The 19,945-nt window shown below is 39.4% G+C and overlaps 2 protein-coding genes across 2 annotated transcripts; both read right to left on the bottom strand.

Annotated features, from left to right (window-relative positions):
• Positions 1–238: 238 nt before the first annotated feature.
• Positions 239–7,680, bottom strand: erap2 (endoplasmic reticulum aminopeptidase 2). Its single transcript, XM_072433117.1, has 20 exons — positions 7,344–7,680; positions 7,073–7,259; positions 6,833–7,002; positions 5,711–5,849; positions 5,508–5,642; positions 5,062–5,182; positions 4,259–4,413; positions 4,079–4,192; positions 3,868–3,999; positions 3,579–3,710; positions 2,653–2,721; positions 2,394–2,569; positions 2,233–2,312; positions 1,945–2,128; positions 1,718–1,874; positions 1,454–1,638; positions 1,227–1,388; positions 807–947; positions 650–731; positions 239–545 (listed from the first exon to the last, which is right to left on the bottom strand). The coding sequence occupies exons 1-20, from the start codon at positions 7,505–7,507 to the stop codon at positions 399–401; spliced, it is 2,832 nt and encodes a 943-aa protein (XP_072289218.1). The 5' UTR covers positions 7,508–7,680; the 3' UTR covers positions 239–398.
• A 3,717-nt stretch (positions 7,681–11,397) lies between these two features.
• On the bottom strand, positions 11,398–18,544 carry rgmb (repulsive guidance molecule BMP co-receptor b). The gene is made up of 3 exons (XM_072432738.1): positions 18,105–18,544; positions 14,282–14,817; positions 11,398–13,226 (listed from the first exon to the last, which is right to left on the bottom strand). Exons 1-3 carry the CDS (start codon positions 18,223–18,225, stop codon positions 12,489–12,491), a joined length of 1,395 nt encoding a protein of 464 aa, XP_072288839.1. The 5' UTR covers positions 18,226–18,544; the 3' UTR covers positions 11,398–12,488.
• Between the last annotated feature and the right edge of the window lie 1,401 nt (positions 18,545–19,945).

The following is a 19,945-nucleotide window of genomic DNA, read 5'->3' as shown; positions in this document are numbered from 1 at the left end:
TGATCCTCATCATTGCTAAATCATTTGTAGCCAAGGTAAAAAATACAATGCTGTAAAGAAAGTAAAGCAATGATTAAAACACACAAGTAGGTTACAAAACAAATCAAATTTTTATTATTATTATTGCTATAGCTTAAACTCAAGTACTGAACTTAACTTTACAGATTATCCAGTGCAAAACGTTTTTATTCATGTCATGACAAAAACACACAGACTTTCTGCATGAATTCCTTGCCTATTGCATTAGGCTGTGTTTTTAAAAAACTCAATAACTGAAAATGTATTTTTTAATTCCCAATCACCTCAAGCCCCTAACCACCCAGTATAACTCTCAGCAAAGTCAACATTCACTATTTAATTTTGTCCTTTCCATTTCCACGACTAACTAAACTTGTCAGTTATTGAATCTGTTCATCGAGCCACTTTTCCAAAGTCCCAAGGTTTCTCTGAATCCAGTAAACATTTTTCTTCACATTATCAAGTGCAAGACGAGTAATTCTAAGTTGAGAAGCCTCTTGTTTTATAGACTCAAAGAATAACTGCACCTATGGGGAGAAACAGAGGAATAATGTAGGTAGAAATTCAGACTGAATATGCACTTTCCCAGAATTGTATTAAATTAAAATCCTATAAAAAAAAAAACACTTACATCTTCAAGTTCTTCAGTGGTAGTGAACTGACTAGTGGTGCCAATGAGAATATTTCTGATACAAAAAGAACCTAATTGAAATCTGTAAAAAAAAAAGGAGGACAAATAGACATTTAATTATCTTTTAACATCCTGTAAGCTTGTTGTTGTGCCTTACTTCTGAACCAGAGTACTCCAGTGCTTCTTTACAAAATTCCAGGCAAGATGATGGCCCAATGGGTTCCTGGCAACCATGTAAATGACAGAAGATAGGTCTTGAGCTTTAATGTCTTTCCCTTCCAGACCCAGCTCCAGCAGTCTGCAAAACAATGATAATAAATTATGAGACATTATTGTTTTATTCTCTTGAAAATTAAGTTGAGATTAACCAGATAATTTTATATCATGTATAGTTTTTTTGTTTTCTTTCTTCTCTTTGTTGGGAAACTAAGTTTGCAACAAAAAAGTATTTTTGATTCCTCTTCTTATACGTGCAAGTAGCAATTTGGCCACATGGTGGCAGCACTTGTTCATAGTGCGGTGACCATAGCCCAAAAAATGTAAAATCCTCCTTTTACAGTCTATGAGTGGGACAAACCTCTGTAATTTGTTCGTGTCGTCAGTGCTGGTTAAAGCATCCATTATTTGTCTTTTTTGTGCTTCTGAGAGAGATGTGGTGTAGGTGAAGAACAGAGAGGTCCAGCCATCTTCTCCTTTTGCCCCAACTGAATACACTGTCTCTGCCACATCAGTTGGAGGGCTGCAACAACATATTGGAGAAATATTACAAAAGTGTATTGCATTATATTTCCATAGAAGGCAAACCTCTGTGTCCCATTGTATTGTAGCCAGTCTTTGAAGAGTTGTTGAGCCTGCTCCAGGCACGTGGGGTCTTTAAGATGACAGGCCAGAGAGAGAACTTCTGATCTGAGTCTGCGCTCCGACACTGAGCCACTGTCACTCCATGTCTGCTGATCAATGACTCCACGAAAAAACTGCAGGATGTGCATCTAAAAGGGAGCACAAAATAGAGTAGATTTAAGTATTTATTGAATAGTTGTCTCTAGCTAATAGAATTGAATCAATTACCCCCAACTTCTTTGCTAATTCACGGTCATTCCTTTTCTCAATCATCCTGTAAAAGCTTTCCAGATATCCCAGACCTTGGAGGAGAGGCACCGTATGTCTCTCTAATCGCAAATAAACTATAAGGTCCAGGGCTTCATTGAGAGGCAACAGGCCAGCCCTAGAAAATGATGCAAGATTAATGTAAAATCTAATACTATACACACTTAGCCAAATGCATATCTACTCACGTGACCAACTGAAATGCATTGTGTATCAAGTGAGTCCTGTCTCTGAAGCTGAGCGCTGTGTGGTTTTGGCTGAGTAATTTACTTATCTTTCCCCAACCACCATCTTCATAATGAACCACGTAATATCCAGTCATATCCGTGTTTACTTTCACCCACTGGACCTCGTCACCTATATATACCTTGTCTAAATCACAGAAAAAAGATCATTAAATACAAAAAAGGGACCCAAGATCATTAAATACAAAAAAGGGACCCACCACTACCATATCTTTCATTACTTTATGTTACCTGTCTTTGTGGTCATCATGTGCTTGTGGATCATGTTGGAAGCATCCGTCTTGTATGTGACCGGAATGTGCCAAAGGAAGCTGGTAAATTCAATATGGAAAACATTTTTGAAACTAAATGTGTTGCAAATGATTACCATTATAATATGTATGATTCTCTACCCGAGTTGCAGTGAGGACCATTGAGGGTCAGAAGGAAGCACAGTCTTCAGAAATCTGTCCTGTCTCAGCTCCAGATATGGGCCGCTCCTCGACACGGTCACTAGAGGGATGCCTTTCTGTAAAGTCCACGTGTTCATCATGGCTGTCAGGTCGATGTGTTCTCCAGCAAACAGGTACTGCAACACAAACAATTATGGGGAAAAATTAGACAAGAAAAATCTGTAAAAACAAACCCAAGCATAAAGAGGTTTGAACTCACAGCGTTTTTGAAAGCCTGCTGGCTGCTGTAGCAATGTTTCCCAGAGGTGAAGTCCTCTTCTGAGCATGTCTGCACCATAATTAATAATAAATAACACAAATAAGAAATGTATAGGCAAAAAGTGTATCTTTTAGCTGGAATTGTTTTACTGTTTGTTGTTTTAATTATTTTGAGCAATATTCTGACTTCTCAGTCGGACTGTACTGGGTTTGTTATTGATCAATCAACCAATTGAAAATGAGCTCATATGTCTTTTTAGAAGAAAAGCTCAAATTGAACCAATCACTAAAGCGGGCTTCCTCCCCCTGACCTCAGATCACAGGCCTCGAAACTTTTAAGAAACACTTGAAGTCCTTGCCAGTGGTGCAGTTGATTAAGGCGTTTGATTTCTACTACTGTCTCTCATTTCACAAAAAAGCTGTCCTGTCTTATAAAGCTTCCGGGCCAGTAAATCTTGCATTACTTTTATTGTTTTTCCTTTCTGTTTTAATATTATATTGCCTACTAGCAGTATTGTTATGACAAAAGTGCTTTATAAAGAATATTAGTACCGTATTTTCCGGACTATAAGTCGCACCTTTTTTCAGAGTTTTGGCTGGGGTGCGACTTATACTTATATTTATACTTATATACTTATACTCCCGAGTGACTTATATGTAATATTATTTGTTATTTGCACACAATGCAACTTATATATGTTTTTTTCCTCCTATTATGCCTTTTTTGGCTGGTGCGACTTATAGTCCGGAAAATACGATAGTAGTAATTGCAGTACATGTAGTGTAAAATTGGAACCAAAAAGTAATACTAAATTAACGCTATTTCTAAACAATACAACATATTGTAACAAAACAACATTTGTAAAGGCATAACTACTGCAGAATATAAAAAGCCAAAGAAAAACATTGAAATATTGATGTTCTTACATTGGTCAGGCTGTCCCACAGGTCTTGGTTCTTGGCATTTGTATAGCTGTATTTGCGAAGATACCTCACTATCCCACTCTGGAATACTTCATCTGTCAGAAAGTGGCGAAGCATATGCAGAACACATGCTCCCTGACAGAAAACGAAAACAGAAAAAAATACATATTTTGCAGATAATGTGTCAGCGAGCAGGCGCCTCTCAAGAGTTTGACTACGGTAATTGTCTGAACGCATTGGCCAACAGCTAACTTGTCTGTGAGTGAAGATGCATGCTACAGGGTAAACATACTTTGTCATAGGAGACTGTGTCAAACATCTCTTTGATCTGAGTTGGATTCTCCGCTGCACTCGAAATCGGCCGAGAAGAGTTCAAAGAATCATGGCCCACTGCTGCGAAGCACGTGTGGAGCAGATACTCTTCCTGAAGCGTTTTGGACAACACATAAAACAAATTATAGCAATGCGTAAAATCACTATATGATATATCTTTGAAAACCTACCGCTTTGAATTCGGGGTAAGTGGCCTCTACTGAGATGAACTCCATGTATCTGGCAAATCCTTCATTGAGCCAAATATCGTTCCACCACTCCATAGTCACCAGATTACCAAACCACTGTAGAAGTATGACATTTAGATCACTGCAAACATACCTTTTAAAAATGTATTATGTAAGACTAACCTGATGTGCCAGCTCATGTCCGATCACCATAGAAACCCATACTTTATCAGACACAGAAGACGTGAGAGGATCAAAGAGCAGGCTGGTCTCTCTATAAGTCGTCAGACCCCAGTTCTCCATTGCACCTGACTGGAAATCAGGGATGGCAATCAAATCTAGGAGAGAAAGCACAGTTTATATACATGAAAATTCAACCATTCACTTGGATAAATTTAGTATTTTTACTTGAGTAATGTCTCCTATTGTTTACATAATGCAGCAAGATAAAGGGGAGATATCATCGAGCTTTTGACCATGTTATAATCCTTAGCTTACTCCAAAATTTATTTTTATTCAGCGACCGCATCATTGCAGACGCTGCATGTGGTGAAGAAGGAGCTGAGTTGAATCTACCGGTCAATCTACATTTCTACCCTCACCTATGGTCAAGAGCTTTGGGTAATGACCGAAAGGACAAGATCGTGGATACAAGACACAACATGAGTTTCCTTCGCAGGGTGGCTGGGCGCTCCCTTAGAGATAAGGTGAGGAGCTCAGTCACACAGGAGGAGGTCGAAGCTAAGTCACTGCTCGCCTACGTTGAAAGGAGCCAGCTTCCCTGCTAAGACTCCTGCCTCCGCGACCAGGCTCCAGATAAATGGAAGAAAATAGATGGACGGATACAGGTGAAAACAGGTGACGGTGTAAGAATTTGGAAAAACAAAAAAAATCCGTTTCTGTGACGTTTCCAATGTGAGGATGGTCAATGCAACATGTCAAGGGTGGTCATAAACTATAAATGAAGGTGCTGAAGAACGACTAACCTTGCTTTGGTAGCGGGTAGGGTATGTTAAAATATTCTTCATAAAAGTCCAGCATTTTGACAGCAACTTCCAGGGCAAAGTGGGTTTGATGCCACTTCTCTGGAGCAGCATAGATTGACACCTGTAGAGGATGAACCAAAACGCTCAATATCAATATCAATACCACAAAGATATATATATATATATATATATATATATATATATATATATATATTTTTTTTTTTAGAAAATAATGTTATTTTCAACTCATTATGGTTCTATTATAGACCAAGCCCATTCTAAAACTAATCCGGAATGATAGAATTCTGTCCTATCTTTACAGTATCAATGCATATCTGTATGATGAATAAGTATCTAGTTTTGACATTAGTTTTAGTATTGATAAGTATCTGGGAAGCATTTTGAGAACCCTAGTACAAAAATGATTGACAAATATCCAAAAGTACCTGAATCCCAGAGGATGTGGTTTTCGTGACAGACTTGAAGTCACAGATGACAAAAGCAACAAGATAAGTGCTCATCCTTACGCTCGGAGAAAACTGGTCTTCAAAGACACCAGCAGTGACTTCGCTTGTGCTTACCTAAATTAAAATAAGTTTATCTATATATGAGTTTATTATGAGAAGAGAGGATGACATTATGTACTTACAAGAGGCATATTGGACAATGAAATGAACTCTGGACCTCTTCTGATGCTGACTGTGAAGTTGGCTTTGAATCTTGGCTCATCAAAACAAGGAAAGGCCATTCGAGCACTGGTGGGCTCAAAGTGAGTTGACGCCAAAACTCTAATAATATAATATTCAAATCAGTGTATCTTATAGCAACCAATGATGTAATAACGCTAAGGGTGGGCGATGTACCAAAACAATGAATATTATCACACATTTTGTTTTTGACATATGCAAAATTTGAATATTTCTTTAGGATATTGGCTAAAACCTTTTAAAATTACTTCAAAAATAAACAGACACATCCCATGTAATTCCCCAACAAGAGGATAAAGTGATATTTCTGCCCATTTGTGGTTAATTTTATCGCCCATTTACGTTTTCTGCTTAGCTCAGGGGTGTCCAAACTTTTTTCACCAAGGGCCGCATTTTGAAACTCAATCGGGGCAGAGGGCCGCAAACAACTTGACAATGTCGAATTTGTTGAATGACAAAGTGAATCATTCGAAATTTTGCATTGGACATAATTGCGATGAGCCTCCACACCTTTAATTAGACCTAGAACATTAATATTAGGTTGGTATAACATCAATATGCCTGAATTTTCCCAATTTCACAGTAAAAAGTACAACCTTTTGTTGTTTGGGCCAACATAGCAGGAAGCTGGAGGGCCAACAAAAAATGGTTTGAGGGCCGCATTTGGCCCCCGGGCCCTAGTTTGGACATGCCTGACTTAGCTCAATCAATACATTTGCAGGCAAATTTGACCACATTTCTGTTGTTGTTCAAATTTAATCTGGATTTAGTTATCGAAATAATGCAACAAACAAAAGCATTCAGATATACATTTTTAAGATAAGATAAGATAAGATAAGATATTCCTTTATTGTCCCACATGGGGAAATTTTGTTCATGTATTACCCAAAGAAATCCCATATTGTGGATATTTCAACTGTAATGTATTTTATATTATCAGATATATGTTTTTTATTATTGGCAAAAATATATATTTCCATCGTTTCCACAAATCAATTAGGCTGTTTGCTATAATGACATTTTACAGTATTTGTTGTTATTGGTTATTCTCAGTTGTTACATACCTTGTTTCCCCTGAACTAGTTTTGTAAGTGCTCTTGTAAAAACCATAAAATCCTTCAGAAAGTCCTGCATTATACTCCATATGAAGGAAGTACTTGTGTCCAGTGGTGAGGACTCGAGAAGAGAACACAGCCACCTGCTCATGAGGAGGGTTGTAAAGAACTGGAAGAGGCTGAGAAAACAAAAAATCATCAAAACACATAGATGCAAAAGAATAATTCAAATATATAACAACATGTTACCTGCTCAGAGAAACGTGTGAGGTTGTGGCCCAGAATTGTGGCCTTGGTGATGTTTAGGTCTTTGCTGTGTAATACAAGCCAGTTTGTGTTGTTCTGGACATCGATCTCAATCTGAACTGAGCCACTGAAACTGTGACTGGTGAAATCAGGGTGCACACGAAGATGGTAGTGCACAGGAAGAATATATCTAAAATACAGTCAGGGACACAAATATGAATTTTGACAGCAGAATAGGTTATTCAACTATTTAAATTGTAAAATAGTGATGTACCTTGGAAGGCCCAGACGACTCCAGGGGAAAGACAGGCTGTTTGAACCGAGGACAGACTGTTTTTCAGTTGCATCTGACAAACTTGGAGAACTATTGTGGGCAGGATTGCACCCAAACACAGGCAGGAGCACTGTGCACAATGCACACAGCTTCACCAAGGCCATTGCAGTACAACTGTCCTTCAGATATACAAAAGTGAGCAGCCTTCAGCTGTGAGCTGGCAGTTGATATTAAAATCACACTGTCTCTTCCAGACGGGACCATGAGGTGAAGGTTGAATACTGTCAGAAGTTGTTTGTCCTGTCCAGTTTACCTGAAGCATGAGGTGAGTTGTCACAACCTGTGACGAGCCGGAGGAAATAAAAGAAAGAAACAATTATTACAAGGGATATTTTCTCTACATCAACATACACATGTTTACAAACTAATGAGCCAATGGCCAAAGTGTGGAGCTATATTTGGACAGTGGAAACAGCTGCAGCCATAGTGACAAAAACAAAGGCTACTGTTGCTTTAGTAAATATAGTGTAATTGTTGTGTTAAGTAAAACGTATCGTACATAAATCCATAATATATTTACTATAACTAATACAGACTGACTTTACCTCGTGAAGTTGCTTGATTTCCTCTTGTCTCTGATGCTTTCACTTTCTGTTCTCTGCTCCTCCCACTGTGTATTCAAATGTCCCTATGACCTGTGCTTATCCTTTGTGTGTGTGCTTGATGTGAATATGAAATGCAGTGCATATGTGGATTACAAAAGATAGTCTAGAGTTTATAATTATGAAATGATTGGGGTGTTTTTATATTAGTGTTAGCAAAGAGAACAAGGGTAGTTTGTTGCATTGATAAGAATCCTCACCTCATCATATGTAAGAGCCATGATCCGCTGCAAGTCAGTGCTGTCATTGTGCTGTCCACCTCAGCGTCCCTCATGACCCCTGTGTGCAAGTGGGTGAGTGAGCGTGGATCAGAATACAGTAACATGATCCCACAATGCAATGCTCCTGCAGTTCCACACACTGTCCCTCCTCAGTTTAATCACATACAAATTAAAGTCCACACCCACAAGCTCAGATAGAGAGAGAGAACAGGCTCACAACGACATCACTCACTGTAGACATGACAGACACATCTAAGAGTCTCCTCTACCTCCCCTTCATCTATCTGTGGACAGGTAATGGATCATCTTTCCTTTCTTTACAACATGTCAATTGTCCTTTTTATTTAAACTACTTCACATTCTACCTCTGATTGTTTTGTTGAGTGTAAAAAGTGTGTTACTTATGTAAAAGTACAGATACTGGGGCAAAAAGTAAAAGAGCAAATCTACTGCTAATCCAAAGGTCTTAAAGTAGCAATTGAAAAATGTACTTTTAGAGTAAAAAAGTCAAATGATTTTACAGAGATTTTGAGAACTATTAGAGCATCTTGAGGGTTTTTTCACCTGGATTAGGAAGTGTGTTGATTTTTGGTGAATAACTTAATTTATCTAAGCTGGTTAATTATATTTTTTGTCGAACCCGGTCGTAAGCCCAAATCTCAGGTCTCAAACATTACAGAAAATAACAATAATTTTCAGTGCAGTTTAAAAAAAAAAAAAAATGGAGTAGGATGTAGTATACTAGGATGTAGTGTATCTCAAATGAAGTGAAGTAAAACATTTCCCATGTCAAATGAACTAAGTAAAGAACACATACCATAAGTATAATACTTTGACTTTTGCATTCTGTTACTTTGGTTGTACACCTTTACACTTTTGGTTGTAAAGGTTGTGTAAGAAGTAACACCAGGAGTTCTTGTCATACTAGTATGAGAAATAGTGCAAGTGGAAAGAGCACATTGCAGGGTCACTAGTAATATTTTCTTTTGTATGCAATTGAGGAGCCTGTGTAGTGTGTAGTGGTTGCAAATAATTTCCACTTATATGTGTGTACATACAGGAGTGTAGTACATTTACTCAGTTACAGTTACTTTTGAAGAAAGTAAATGACACTATACTTTTACTCCTACTTGAGTTAGACAGAATTTTGTTTGAAATAACAGTTCTCTTACGAGTACGTTTGGGTTCCTCTTCCCACTGTGAATACATTTTCAAGTGACAAATGTTGACAACATGAAATGATTTGAACATGTGTGTTTCTTGGACGGCTTCAACGGAAATTATTTAGGTTTTCTCATTTTTGTGTCAATACTTTGAAATTATTTAGTGTTTTGTCCCTCCAATTACATTAACAGCAAATCATAAATCAGATGATACATTCAGAAAGTTACTCTGACTGGAGTAACAGTTTACTTACTTATTTTTTACTCTTACTTGAGACATTTCTTTTTTTAACTGAGTAATATTATTTTGAAGTAACTTTTCTCCTACTACTTGAATACAATTCTTGGCTACTCTAACACCTCTGAAACAACGATCATTTTTGTTTGTTTGTTTTGAAAATGTAATTCTTCTGCAAAAAACGGTACAAGTGCCAGTAGTCATTGTCTAAGTTGTAGTATATGTCTCTATGTGTACAGGGGCTAAGGGGAACATGCTGACAGCCTTGGCTCCTCCGGTGCACTTGTCCGGGGACAGGTTGGGCTGGACTCTGCTGGTGTGTGTGGTGAGTGACCTCCAGAGAGGACACCTGGAGGTCACGTGGAAGAGGCCGTCAGGTCACTACCTTTCTGAGTCACCATTCACTAGTGTTGTGGTTAACAGCAGGCACCGAAGCCACAGCCCTGTGTCAATCATCACTGTGGTCACAAACGACTGGCCTGGATACCGCTGCTCAGCCAGTCACAAGAGGCGCCCCAAAAAGAGACACCGCATCAATCATTCAAGTAAAGCTATTAATATGTAAAAAATCTGATTTATGGATTATTGAAATGCCATGTAAACAGTTACAAGAGTAATCTGATTTATTTTTCTTTGTTCACAACCGCACAGGTTTAAAAAAAGGGCACACCAATTTGGCTAAGACAAAAAAGGAAAGATTTTTAAAAAAAGATTTAAAGCATTATTTTAAAATTCATTGTACTTAGTTTTCCAAATAAAACAGTTGCTCTAAAACCATTGATTAACTGATACAGTTTTTTGAAGATCAGTTTTTTTCGTGTATGTGTAAACACAAACCAAAAATCTAATTGTGTGCGCGACTTACCTGACAATGTCTTTATTTTCAGGCAATGAAGAGACAAAACACTTTGATGATGTGGAGACTGGTAATGTTTACAATCATCATTGGATCATCTAATGTTTAAATTATTATCCACTATTTTTACTGGCCATATAAATGTACCATCTACATCAACGACAATGTCTTTATTTTCAGGTGATGAAGAGACAAAACACTTTGATGATGTGGAGACTGGTAATGTTTACAATCATCATTGGATCATCTAATGTTTAAATTATTATCCACTATTTTTACTGGCCATATAAATGTACCATCTACATCAACGACAATGTCTTTATTTTCAGGTGATGAAGAGACAAAACACTTTGATGATGTGGAGACTGGTAATGTTTACAATACTAAGAGTCATTTCTCACTAGTGTGAAGTATAGTATGTGAATGATGATGACACTGTTTTAGACTGCGCTGTGTGGACAAACACTGTGGTTTTGCTGATGCTGAGGCTGCTTCTGGTGAAGATCCTGGCCTTCAACACTCTGCTGACCATTTACTCAGTTATCAAGTGGTAATCATGTTTGAACAAACTTAACAATCAACACATGCAGCTGTAAAAATGAGGGGGGAAAATACTAACACTATGTAACTATACTCTTTTTTTAGAATTTGGCATGAAGACTGTCTGTCAAATTTTATTTCCAGTTCCAACAAGAATACCAAGAGGAGTGAATTGTTGGTGTTTTGTTGGTTTGGGGGAAGCGCACGTTGAGCAGAGCAGCTCTTGGTTTGGCAGGATCTTTTGCCCTTCCAGGTGTCGCAGAATGACAGTTAAAAACACCACAGATGGAGACACTTTTTATCTGATTAAAGTGAACTCTCTAACAGATGGGTAGATGTAACTGAGTAATCCTAATAAATTAATCAAAATATGATTAAACATTAAAAAACGCATGGTTGCTTTATTATTTTTTAATAAAACACTTGAACAAAATGTTTTTGGTCTTTTTCTGTTTTTTCTTGTTGAGCGTGTTGTAACACTGAGATAGCAACAGAGTACCACAAGGTTGAAGTACAATCACATCTGACAATGTTTAAATTATTATCCAATAAGAACCATAGATAACTTATCTTCTACAAACTACAATATAAATAAGTTTCCAACACTGACAATCACTCTTCACCAAATTTGCATTCATACATGTCGTAAGAGATCATAATGCTACAAAGAGTGTAATTAGCCAATTAAATTAAGACAAGGCTCCTCTCTCACAGATGCAGCAAACATGAAGGGTTTAGTTCACACTTGGTTGAGTCCCGTTGGGGAGCAGCTTGTTTGTTCTCAGTAGGAATACGATTCTACAGTAGCAATGTCAGAACATTCAGGGAGTTGGTACTCACTTAACACAAACTTAATTAACCTTTGCACAATTGTCGAGCAACCAACTTAATAAAACTCACACACACACATTCAAATAAACACAGCAAAACAGAACAACACTGATGGCATCTGCTTTGACAATATTCAAAGTACATTCAAAGGAAAACTCACATTGACTGAACAAATCACTGGGTAAAGCTGTTGTAAAAGCACTTGAACCAAATATGTACTATTTTACAGGCTGATTAGTTTGGTAGAAGACAAAAAACACTGATATGGGTTGTAAAAAATAATAAAGTGCTTCTGTTTTTAAGACAAACATCCTCATTCTGAGGTATTAAAGAAAATCACATTTAAGCACAAAAATATGCACTGCACATTGAACATAAAATAAACTATTTACAGTATGTTGCTTTACAACGTCTGTCATTGTCATGAACACAAAATCCCATGTTTTGTTTTTCCAGAAAGGTCCGACCTCATGGACTTCTGTCATCAGGTGTTGTCACGTATGCATTATGACAGTATCATAACCCTACATCTCATCAAGATGTGGATTCAGTGCTCAGTTTCAGTTTTCATCCAAATCAAAACTGGAAAAAACTTTCTCTCAAGTGCAAACCTTTCCCACCCGACTTCCATGTTTTAGACCAGTGCTCTGCTGAGAGCACACAGCACAAGAAGACAGTAGGAAATAGTTTGATGAGAACATGTGGGTAAGGAGGCCGCTCCTCTGGGATAGATCCTCCATCTATCCCGGTGTGGATGAAGGCTCTCCATGTCCTTCTGCGCACTGTATGATGCCACTGTGAAGTTAGCGTCCCCAGTGGTCAGGAGGTCAAACACACATGAGTAGAAATAAATATCGTGTGCCTCCAGCTGTTCTTTGCAGCGCTCTTTAGCTCTGTCCACACTGAAGAGCTGAGAGCCACCATAAGGAGAGGCTTGTGTCAATGAAGAATAACCAGGTCTGTGCAGCTGCAGGCCCAGTGCAGGAGGAAACAGGGGGAGATGCCCCCCCTGATCAATGCGCTCACTGTTAGGACAGCCATTAAGACAGAGCTGAAGGTCTTGAGAGGCATCATAAGCCTGAGCAAACTCCTCTGGAATACGTATCGCTAAAGTCAGGTAGCGGCCCGTTTGGCGGACGATCACAGTGACCCCAATGTATCCCGCGTGCAGCTCCACATGGCGGCCCGGGCTGCGCTCCGAGATCCAGAGCGCACGCACCTTCCGCATACTTCCTTCTACTGCTGTGGAGGAATGGAGAGCATCACCACTGCTTATCGTTCCATCGTCAAAGGCAGCAGGCAGGCTGTCTGTGACCGCCTGGTACACTCTCTGGTCAGTGCAACCTTCGAAAGGCTTGAAGATGATGGTGATCTACAGATACAAATAAAAAAACTGCTTATTCTGTTCTCCCTTATACAGTAGATTTGTTTAAATGTTAATACTTAGCAGTTATTCATATATAACATTTGCCATACCAAATAACTATTACTTTGTCTGTATGCAAGGAATTGACATGCACGACCTTTGTTTTATCACACAGTACATTTAAGAAATTACTAAATGACTTTTTAACAAGGTGTAATTTGACACAGCTATGCAAACACAAAGTGCAATCTTGCAGTGGCAGGGTTGGTCCAGGGTGTGGTGTGAGCATTACGGTTAGCGTGAGCATCATGGTTCCGGTGAATGGCTGCTTTGTTCACATGACAGCCATGAGGAATGAGGCCTGGCAGCCCATTAAGCCTGGAGGACTGTTAATGTATGTGAGTGTGTCTCTAATAATAGTGACTAATATTGCACCCCACCTCTGACACAAGGTCCAAACTAGCTCTACTGTGAAGCCAACAGTCCATTTGCTTAATGTGTGTTTGTGTGCCAAATTATAAGTGGGGGTGTAGTGTTTTAATAATTCAAACTCATCAACAAGAGCCTTTGAGTAGTTCCTTTAACAGCAAAGTGATCACCTCGTGTGGGTCATCATCTGCACTGATTTAGGTGAAAGCATCTTAGAGGGTTAGGGCGTGTAATAAACTGAGCCCTGGTAACTGTTAACTGCTATGGGGCAACTAAGAGGCACTTCCAAACACACAAAGATGAACAGTGAGCCCTTTCACACATCTCATTCATGTTATTAGAGGTCAGGCTTAATGCAACCATATTAGCTTTGCAATGCGGCTACTGTCACAAGAGATAGTCACAAGATGCACTGTTTGCTTCACACCTGTAAGTAGAATCCATTTATGCAAGAAACTAAAAAGCAGAAGATTTTAAGACTTGATGCCACTTTGAAGTCATTATAAAAAAGCAGATTTCTCTCTCTGATCTTAACTTGATTATACCATTTCTCTTATAAAACTTCTGCTGCAAATCAAATTAGACTCAAAAAGCCAGTTCCTCTGCATGGAGGCAAACAGCACACAACTTACCTTGTTGGTTGCCGTGGCACTGGAGCCACTAACCACCGGGACATTTGTAACCTGGACTGACAGATAGTCATTGTCAATAAGAGGCCACGCCCCCTCCACTTTGCATGTCTGGAAACTGTCTTTAAATGTCCTGAGATGAGGGTCCCCGAACAGCCCACAGAACAAGTAGACCGGCTGGAAGTGACCCTGGCTGTGTCCATGAGTGTGCGTGTGTGGATGGGTATGTGCGTGCTGGCTGCGACTGTGGTAGTTGCAGGGTTCATGGTGGGTCTCAGGGTGTGTGGGTGAAGTGGGTCCATCTTTTGAACAGTTCCTCTGGCTCATGAGATCTGAAATGCCCAGCACAGCAGAGTGGTAGACCAGGTTTCCACGGCAGGATTTAGCTGTCTTCTGTGTGCAGGCCGAATACGCCCGCAGCGCCTTACAAAACTCAACGTGGAAGCCATCCACGGCTGGGGTGAGGTGAGAGGTTAAAGAGACAAAGTCTGTAGTACACTTCTGGATACGACACTGGGGAGTAGCCACTTGACACTGACCTGTAGGAGACACAAAAGGTGTGATGATAGTTGTGTCATATGGGAACAGTAATAAAACCAGAAGCAATGGAATTTTAAAGTAGAGTAAAGATTTAAAAGAAGAGGACATCTAAGTCTAACAGTTACTCTTTGATTGCTTGATTCTGTAGATATTTTATAATCGTACAATAAAAGAAAATAAAGGAAACGGCTGGATGAACCCTTCAGAAATCTACTGTGATATTGAGTGTAATAAAGTTTATGTGTTATAAACCAAAGTGCGGCCAGTCAGAAGAGATAAATACTATCTATAGTGAGAGTGATAAAACCGTTTACAGCCATGTAAACAGCCAAGTAAAGATGCACTAAATTGATGGCACACAAGTCCAGTACTAAAATAAACTATTGTGAGAATTTATTGTGATATATAGTGCCAGCCATTCCCAAAGCCTTCCTTATTGATCCAAAGATTCTGCAGGCCCCCCAGACAAAATTCACATTTACGGTAATAATAATATAAAAATAAATGATATGCTGTTTTTATAAATCCAAATAAAATCCAAATAGTAATGATCAAAAAGGCATTTTGCTCATTTAAAGTTATAAACCAATATCTAAAACTCTGATTTCAAACAGTCTAAAACAACCTTAGGGGGGCCTGCAGTGCCTATATAATATATATAACTGTTTTGAAAAGATGGATCACTGTGTCCTCAGACCCATTACTTTTATGAATGTAAGGTCAGAGCAGCCTTTTATATCACAGATCAGAGAGCGTGTTAGAGCACAAGAGAGATTACAGGCCCGACCTAATGCATCAGTCACAGCGTGCTCCTATTAGATTAGGCTTGAGAGCCGCTCTGCAGTGTACGGCACTAAGGCACAAACAAAACACAGCCAGCACAGAAAAATGGCTGGTTTGTATAGAATAAATTGATTTTCCCAAACTAGCTTTTGACAGTACGCCACTTTTACTGAATTGAAGTGGATTTTCTCTGAATGCTAAAAACCTAAAACTCCAAAATGCATCTTCTTTTTTATTTGTTTATACATTTATTTAACAGAGACAATGTGCCTTTCTAAACAATTCTGTAACAACAATTAGCCTAATTCTGTTGTCCCTGGACAGATGAAAAGTCACCCTAAAAAACAAATGCATCATCATTAGAATACTTAAGGAGAAAGCTGCACAGATTAATTATAAAGGCTTATAATTTTTAAAACAGTATTGGCCAAGATGTCTTTGTTAAAATGTGTTTAGTCTGGGTGTGTCCAAAAACGTCACTTTCATTAATAAAGTCACAATCACAATATAATGATAATTTATCACATTTTTCATCCTGACTTTACAACGATTTTACCTCGCGTTGGAGGTCCGACTAACCATTTGGGGGCACTGCTGTTCCAATGTTGTATAGGGGGCAGACACAGTTTCCCTCACACAACATTTCAGGATCTCACTTTTGTTTAATAAATACTCTGACACTGACACAGGAGCTGCCTGCCACGCCACAGAGCAGTCGCTCCCTACGTCTGTCGACTGTATTTACTGGAAACAATTTAATCACACTGTTCATATTGTGTAGTACCAGAATCAAAAGAAGATGCACAAAAACAACACAAAAACACCCATTCATGACCAATTTTGACTGGGTGAAATCCTCTAGCAACAAAGACAGAACTTTGTGTAACATCAATTTTAAAAAGTGTTTTCATTGTAAATATCAGTTTTTTTAAAAGCAACCAAAAAAAGGGTACTTTTAAAAAAAATCGAAATTACTTCTAAAGACCTTTCTTCACCATGACCTTATTTGCCTGGTCTATTAATAAAGCTATTATAAGACAGATATAAATAATGTGCAGAGAAGGATTTCAAACTGTCCTAAGAAATGGGAACCACAACTATTGGTTTATATCACATCTATATCCCTTGAGTAGTAGCTAATATAAACTACAGAAGATTCAATAACATCCCACCACAAATTGCTTTTTCTCTCACCTCAATATTGTTCAAATCCCCTTTTCCACAATCCCTGTCTGTTGTTTTTCATCATGTCTCCCCAACAGCACAATCCCTACATTGTATATGCCCCTACACCTTACACCTCGCTTCTTTAGTGGACCCCGGGCAACTGTCAACCCTCTCTAGCCATCTCACTCATATTACCTGCACGGTGCTCCTCCTGAGGCTGTATCTTTATGATCAAGACACAAAGGTCAAAAGTATCTGCAGCCTTCTCCCTTTGCACCCTCCAGTTCTTTGTCTGAGCACCAAACTTCTCTCATCTCCAAAGATCAGAAAGGATCTAGTGGGATAATCTCTCCAGTGAGGGCATGGCTAGTGAAAGTGCTTATTGATCACCTTGTGTTGTTGCACTCACTCACACGTTGAACTAAAAAAAACTACTCTCCATGATACAAAGAGCTGCAACACATTTCTTGACATCCTCGAGAGTCTTTCATTTATTTCAGAACTTGCTGACAGATATGCTCAGAAAAACCAAATATTGGACCCTATTTTTAGGTGAGACAGGCAATGAAGGTGCCAAACCTGCTTCTGAATGGGCTCCAACTCTTGTGTTGAACTAATTAATGGAGGTGTGACTGCCCAACAGACAGCAGCCGACCCCTGCACAGACCACACAGCACTTTACTGCTAAAGAACAAATGCTTTTATACAGCCGGTCTGTTCTGAAAACAAGTGGCTTTTTATTCGGTTAGGTCCAGGAGAGGTTGACTAAAAACAAACCTAAAATACATGATAAAATTACTTTTCAAAAGGATGCGCTTAGTGTACCACCCAGTCTCTGACCTTCTGTTCCATAATATCTCAAACTCAGTATCTTATTATGAGTATTAAGTTACAACCTGGTAACTTCATGTAACCTGCATGACATGAATGTCACCTAATCATAAGCAGACATGATTCCCCTCAGACTCAGGTCAGTGGGACCCGTGCGGATGAGCTCTGTATCACCTCCTTCAGCCTCACGGGCCATTATGGGGCAGACAGGAGAATGACGGCCCAGGAGAGAAGGGGAAACTCGATCTGTGCTTCGACTGCTGCACTACCGCTGGTGAGAGCCATTATCAGGCCCAACAACACACCGCTCAGCAGGCGCATATATTACGGCTTAATAACTTGGGAAATGTGGTGTAGCTTCCGCCTTCCAAGACAAAACAAACTCAAACACAAATGCCCGTCTCTAAAAACTTCATGTTTTGTGATATCGCTACTGTTTTGTGATCGAAACACAGCAGGCGAAAAATGGTGGAAGAATCACACATATCGTAGAAAAGTTAGTTACCAATTTGGGGTGCAACGCAAACGAGAGCGGTGACCAACAGCAGCACTGGCCGGAAACGGCGCGCTGAAGACGGCGACGCGAGGCGCTCAGCCCCGCGACAACAGCATCCGGCTCTCCCCATCCCTGTCCACGCAGGGCCAGGAGGGGAGAGTGGACCGAGCTCCGAGAGGCGAGCGCGGGTGTCGTCCGGGCCTCCTCACGCCTCCTTCTGTCTCTTCTGCCTCACTTTGCCCCGCTCCTTTCTCCGGAGCTCAGGGGCATTCGAACCGTCTGCGGAGTGAAGGGCGGACCGGGAAACAACGAGCCAAAAGTAAGTGGCCCTTCGAGTCAATCCAGGGACACTTTCTCCGGGATAATCCACGCCCCGTGTGTACGAAGTGCGCCCGGGACTTTCGGCTGCTTTCTGACCACTTCGCGCAGACTTGTGAGCTCGTCCCGACACGCACGCATCCCTCCCGCAGGCCGGGCTTTCTCCTCCACTCCTCCCCTTTCACTTTCTCCTCCTTCTCTTCTGTCCTACAGCAAATCAATGCAGCGCAAACACCAAACATCTGATTATGATCGGATTTCTGGAATGATCGGATTATTGAAATGTTATATAAACATTAACATTCGATGTGAGTGATCTGATTTATAAGTCTACTTGATTGTTCACATCAGGGATGGTTTTACCAAGGAAATGTATATTTTATGATGTATTATCATGGCGTTTTGCATTCAGTGTTCAATGTTTTGTTGTTTGTGTTGCACCGAATCACCAGGTTCAGGTTCCTCTGTCTGTGAATTTTGTTCATTGACAAATGGCAATAAACCCTATTCTGATTCTGATTCTTCTGAAATGCTTTTTCTTTGTGTTTTTAAGAGAAAACTGTGGGAAAGACAAAATGAAAGAGGACCTGTTAAAGATTGAGAAATAATGATGATAGTTAATTAATTAATTAGTTAATTAATTAGTTAGTTAATACGAGTATAGTTGTTTTAATAAGTGAAATTGTTTTGTTTTTTTAAACAACATAAAGAACATTTCACCCTTGTATCATCATGATATTGATATCCATCACATGTATTATATATGGTGTATCGTATGGACACAATAGTCTTTGTTCTGTCCTCTTGTGTGTTTTGTGCTGTGGTCACTGCCGAGGGCACAGGTGCAGGAGCGGCCTCACAGCTGCAGTTCATCTCCTCTGAGCTCTTTTCTGTCACGTCTCCAGTGTTAAGCTTAAGCCTTTTTATGCTAATTCCTCCCTGTGGCTGCACACTCCCCAAATCTCGCTGACGAGTGTGTCTCCTCTCAACCCTTGCCCAAGTTCATCTTGCCACCTCAAAAAAAGCCTTTGCCCCAAATCCTTCTACTTTTAAACCAAACTGCAAGACTCAAGCCTTATGCTATTAGTTCCACTTGTCCTTGCATTTCTTTGAGCTGCTTTCCTTTGAATATAAATTGCAATGGTGCCTTTGATCCCCCATAGAAATGATCACACGAGGACGCTTTATTGGTGTTTATAAATCTTCCAAATTAGATCACAAATGCATTGCGACCATGACTCACATATCTAAGTTGTTTTTAACCCAGTAGGCTACTTTACAGCTAGGTATTTGCAGACATAAAATCAAGCAAAATTGTCTACTGATTATGTAAGATTTAACCTAACTTCAGAAGTCAAGATGTAAATGTATTTGAAGAGTTGGATCACACAGACTTTAAAAAAAAAAAAATACAACAACAACTTTTGCTTGGCCAGGCTGTCGTTCATGAAAAGAGTCAAATGAATCCAATATATAGTTCCATTTCACTAAACCACATGCTGTTGACAGTGAAACGTTAACGGACAACTTAA

The sequence above is a fragment of the Eucyclogobius newberryi genome, unplaced genomic scaffold (genome assembly GCF_026437365.1).
Source record: "Eucyclogobius newberryi isolate DKJ021-1_F unplaced genomic scaffold, fEucNew1.0.hap1 SCAF_6, whole genome shotgun sequence".
Classification (NCBI taxonomy): Eukaryota; Metazoa; Chordata; class Actinopteri; order Gobiiformes; family Gobiidae; genus Eucyclogobius; species Eucyclogobius newberryi.
This window is presented reverse-complemented; position numbering and strand designations above follow the sequence as displayed.

Bases quoted from the DNA above. Each gene is read 5' to 3' on its own strand.
- erap2 (XM_072433117.1), bottom strand. From the start codon at position 7,507: ATGGCCTTGGTGAAGCTGTGTGCATTGTGCACAGTGCTCCTGCCTGTG. The intron at 5,183-5,507 runs GTACTTTTGGAT...CATCCTCTACAG, and splicing joins CCACATCCTCTGGGATTCAG to GTGTCAATCTATGCTGCTCC. The intron at 4,193-4,258 runs GTTAGTCTTACA...ATACTTCTACAG, and splicing joins GACATGAGCTGGCACATCAG to TGGTTTGGTAATCTGGTGAC.
- rgmb (XM_072432738.1), bottom strand. From the start codon at position 18,225: ATGGGGAGAGCCGGATGCTGTTGTCGCGGGGCTGAGCGCCTCGCGTCG. The intron at 14,818-18,104 runs GTAACTAACTTT...TGTCTCCTACAG, and splicing joins TTGCGTTGCACCCCAAATTG to GTCAGTGTCAAGTGGCTACT. The intron at 13,227-14,281 runs GTAAGTTGTGTG...TTGTATCTGTAG, and splicing joins GTGCCACGGCAACCAACAAG to ATCACCATCATCTTCAAGCC.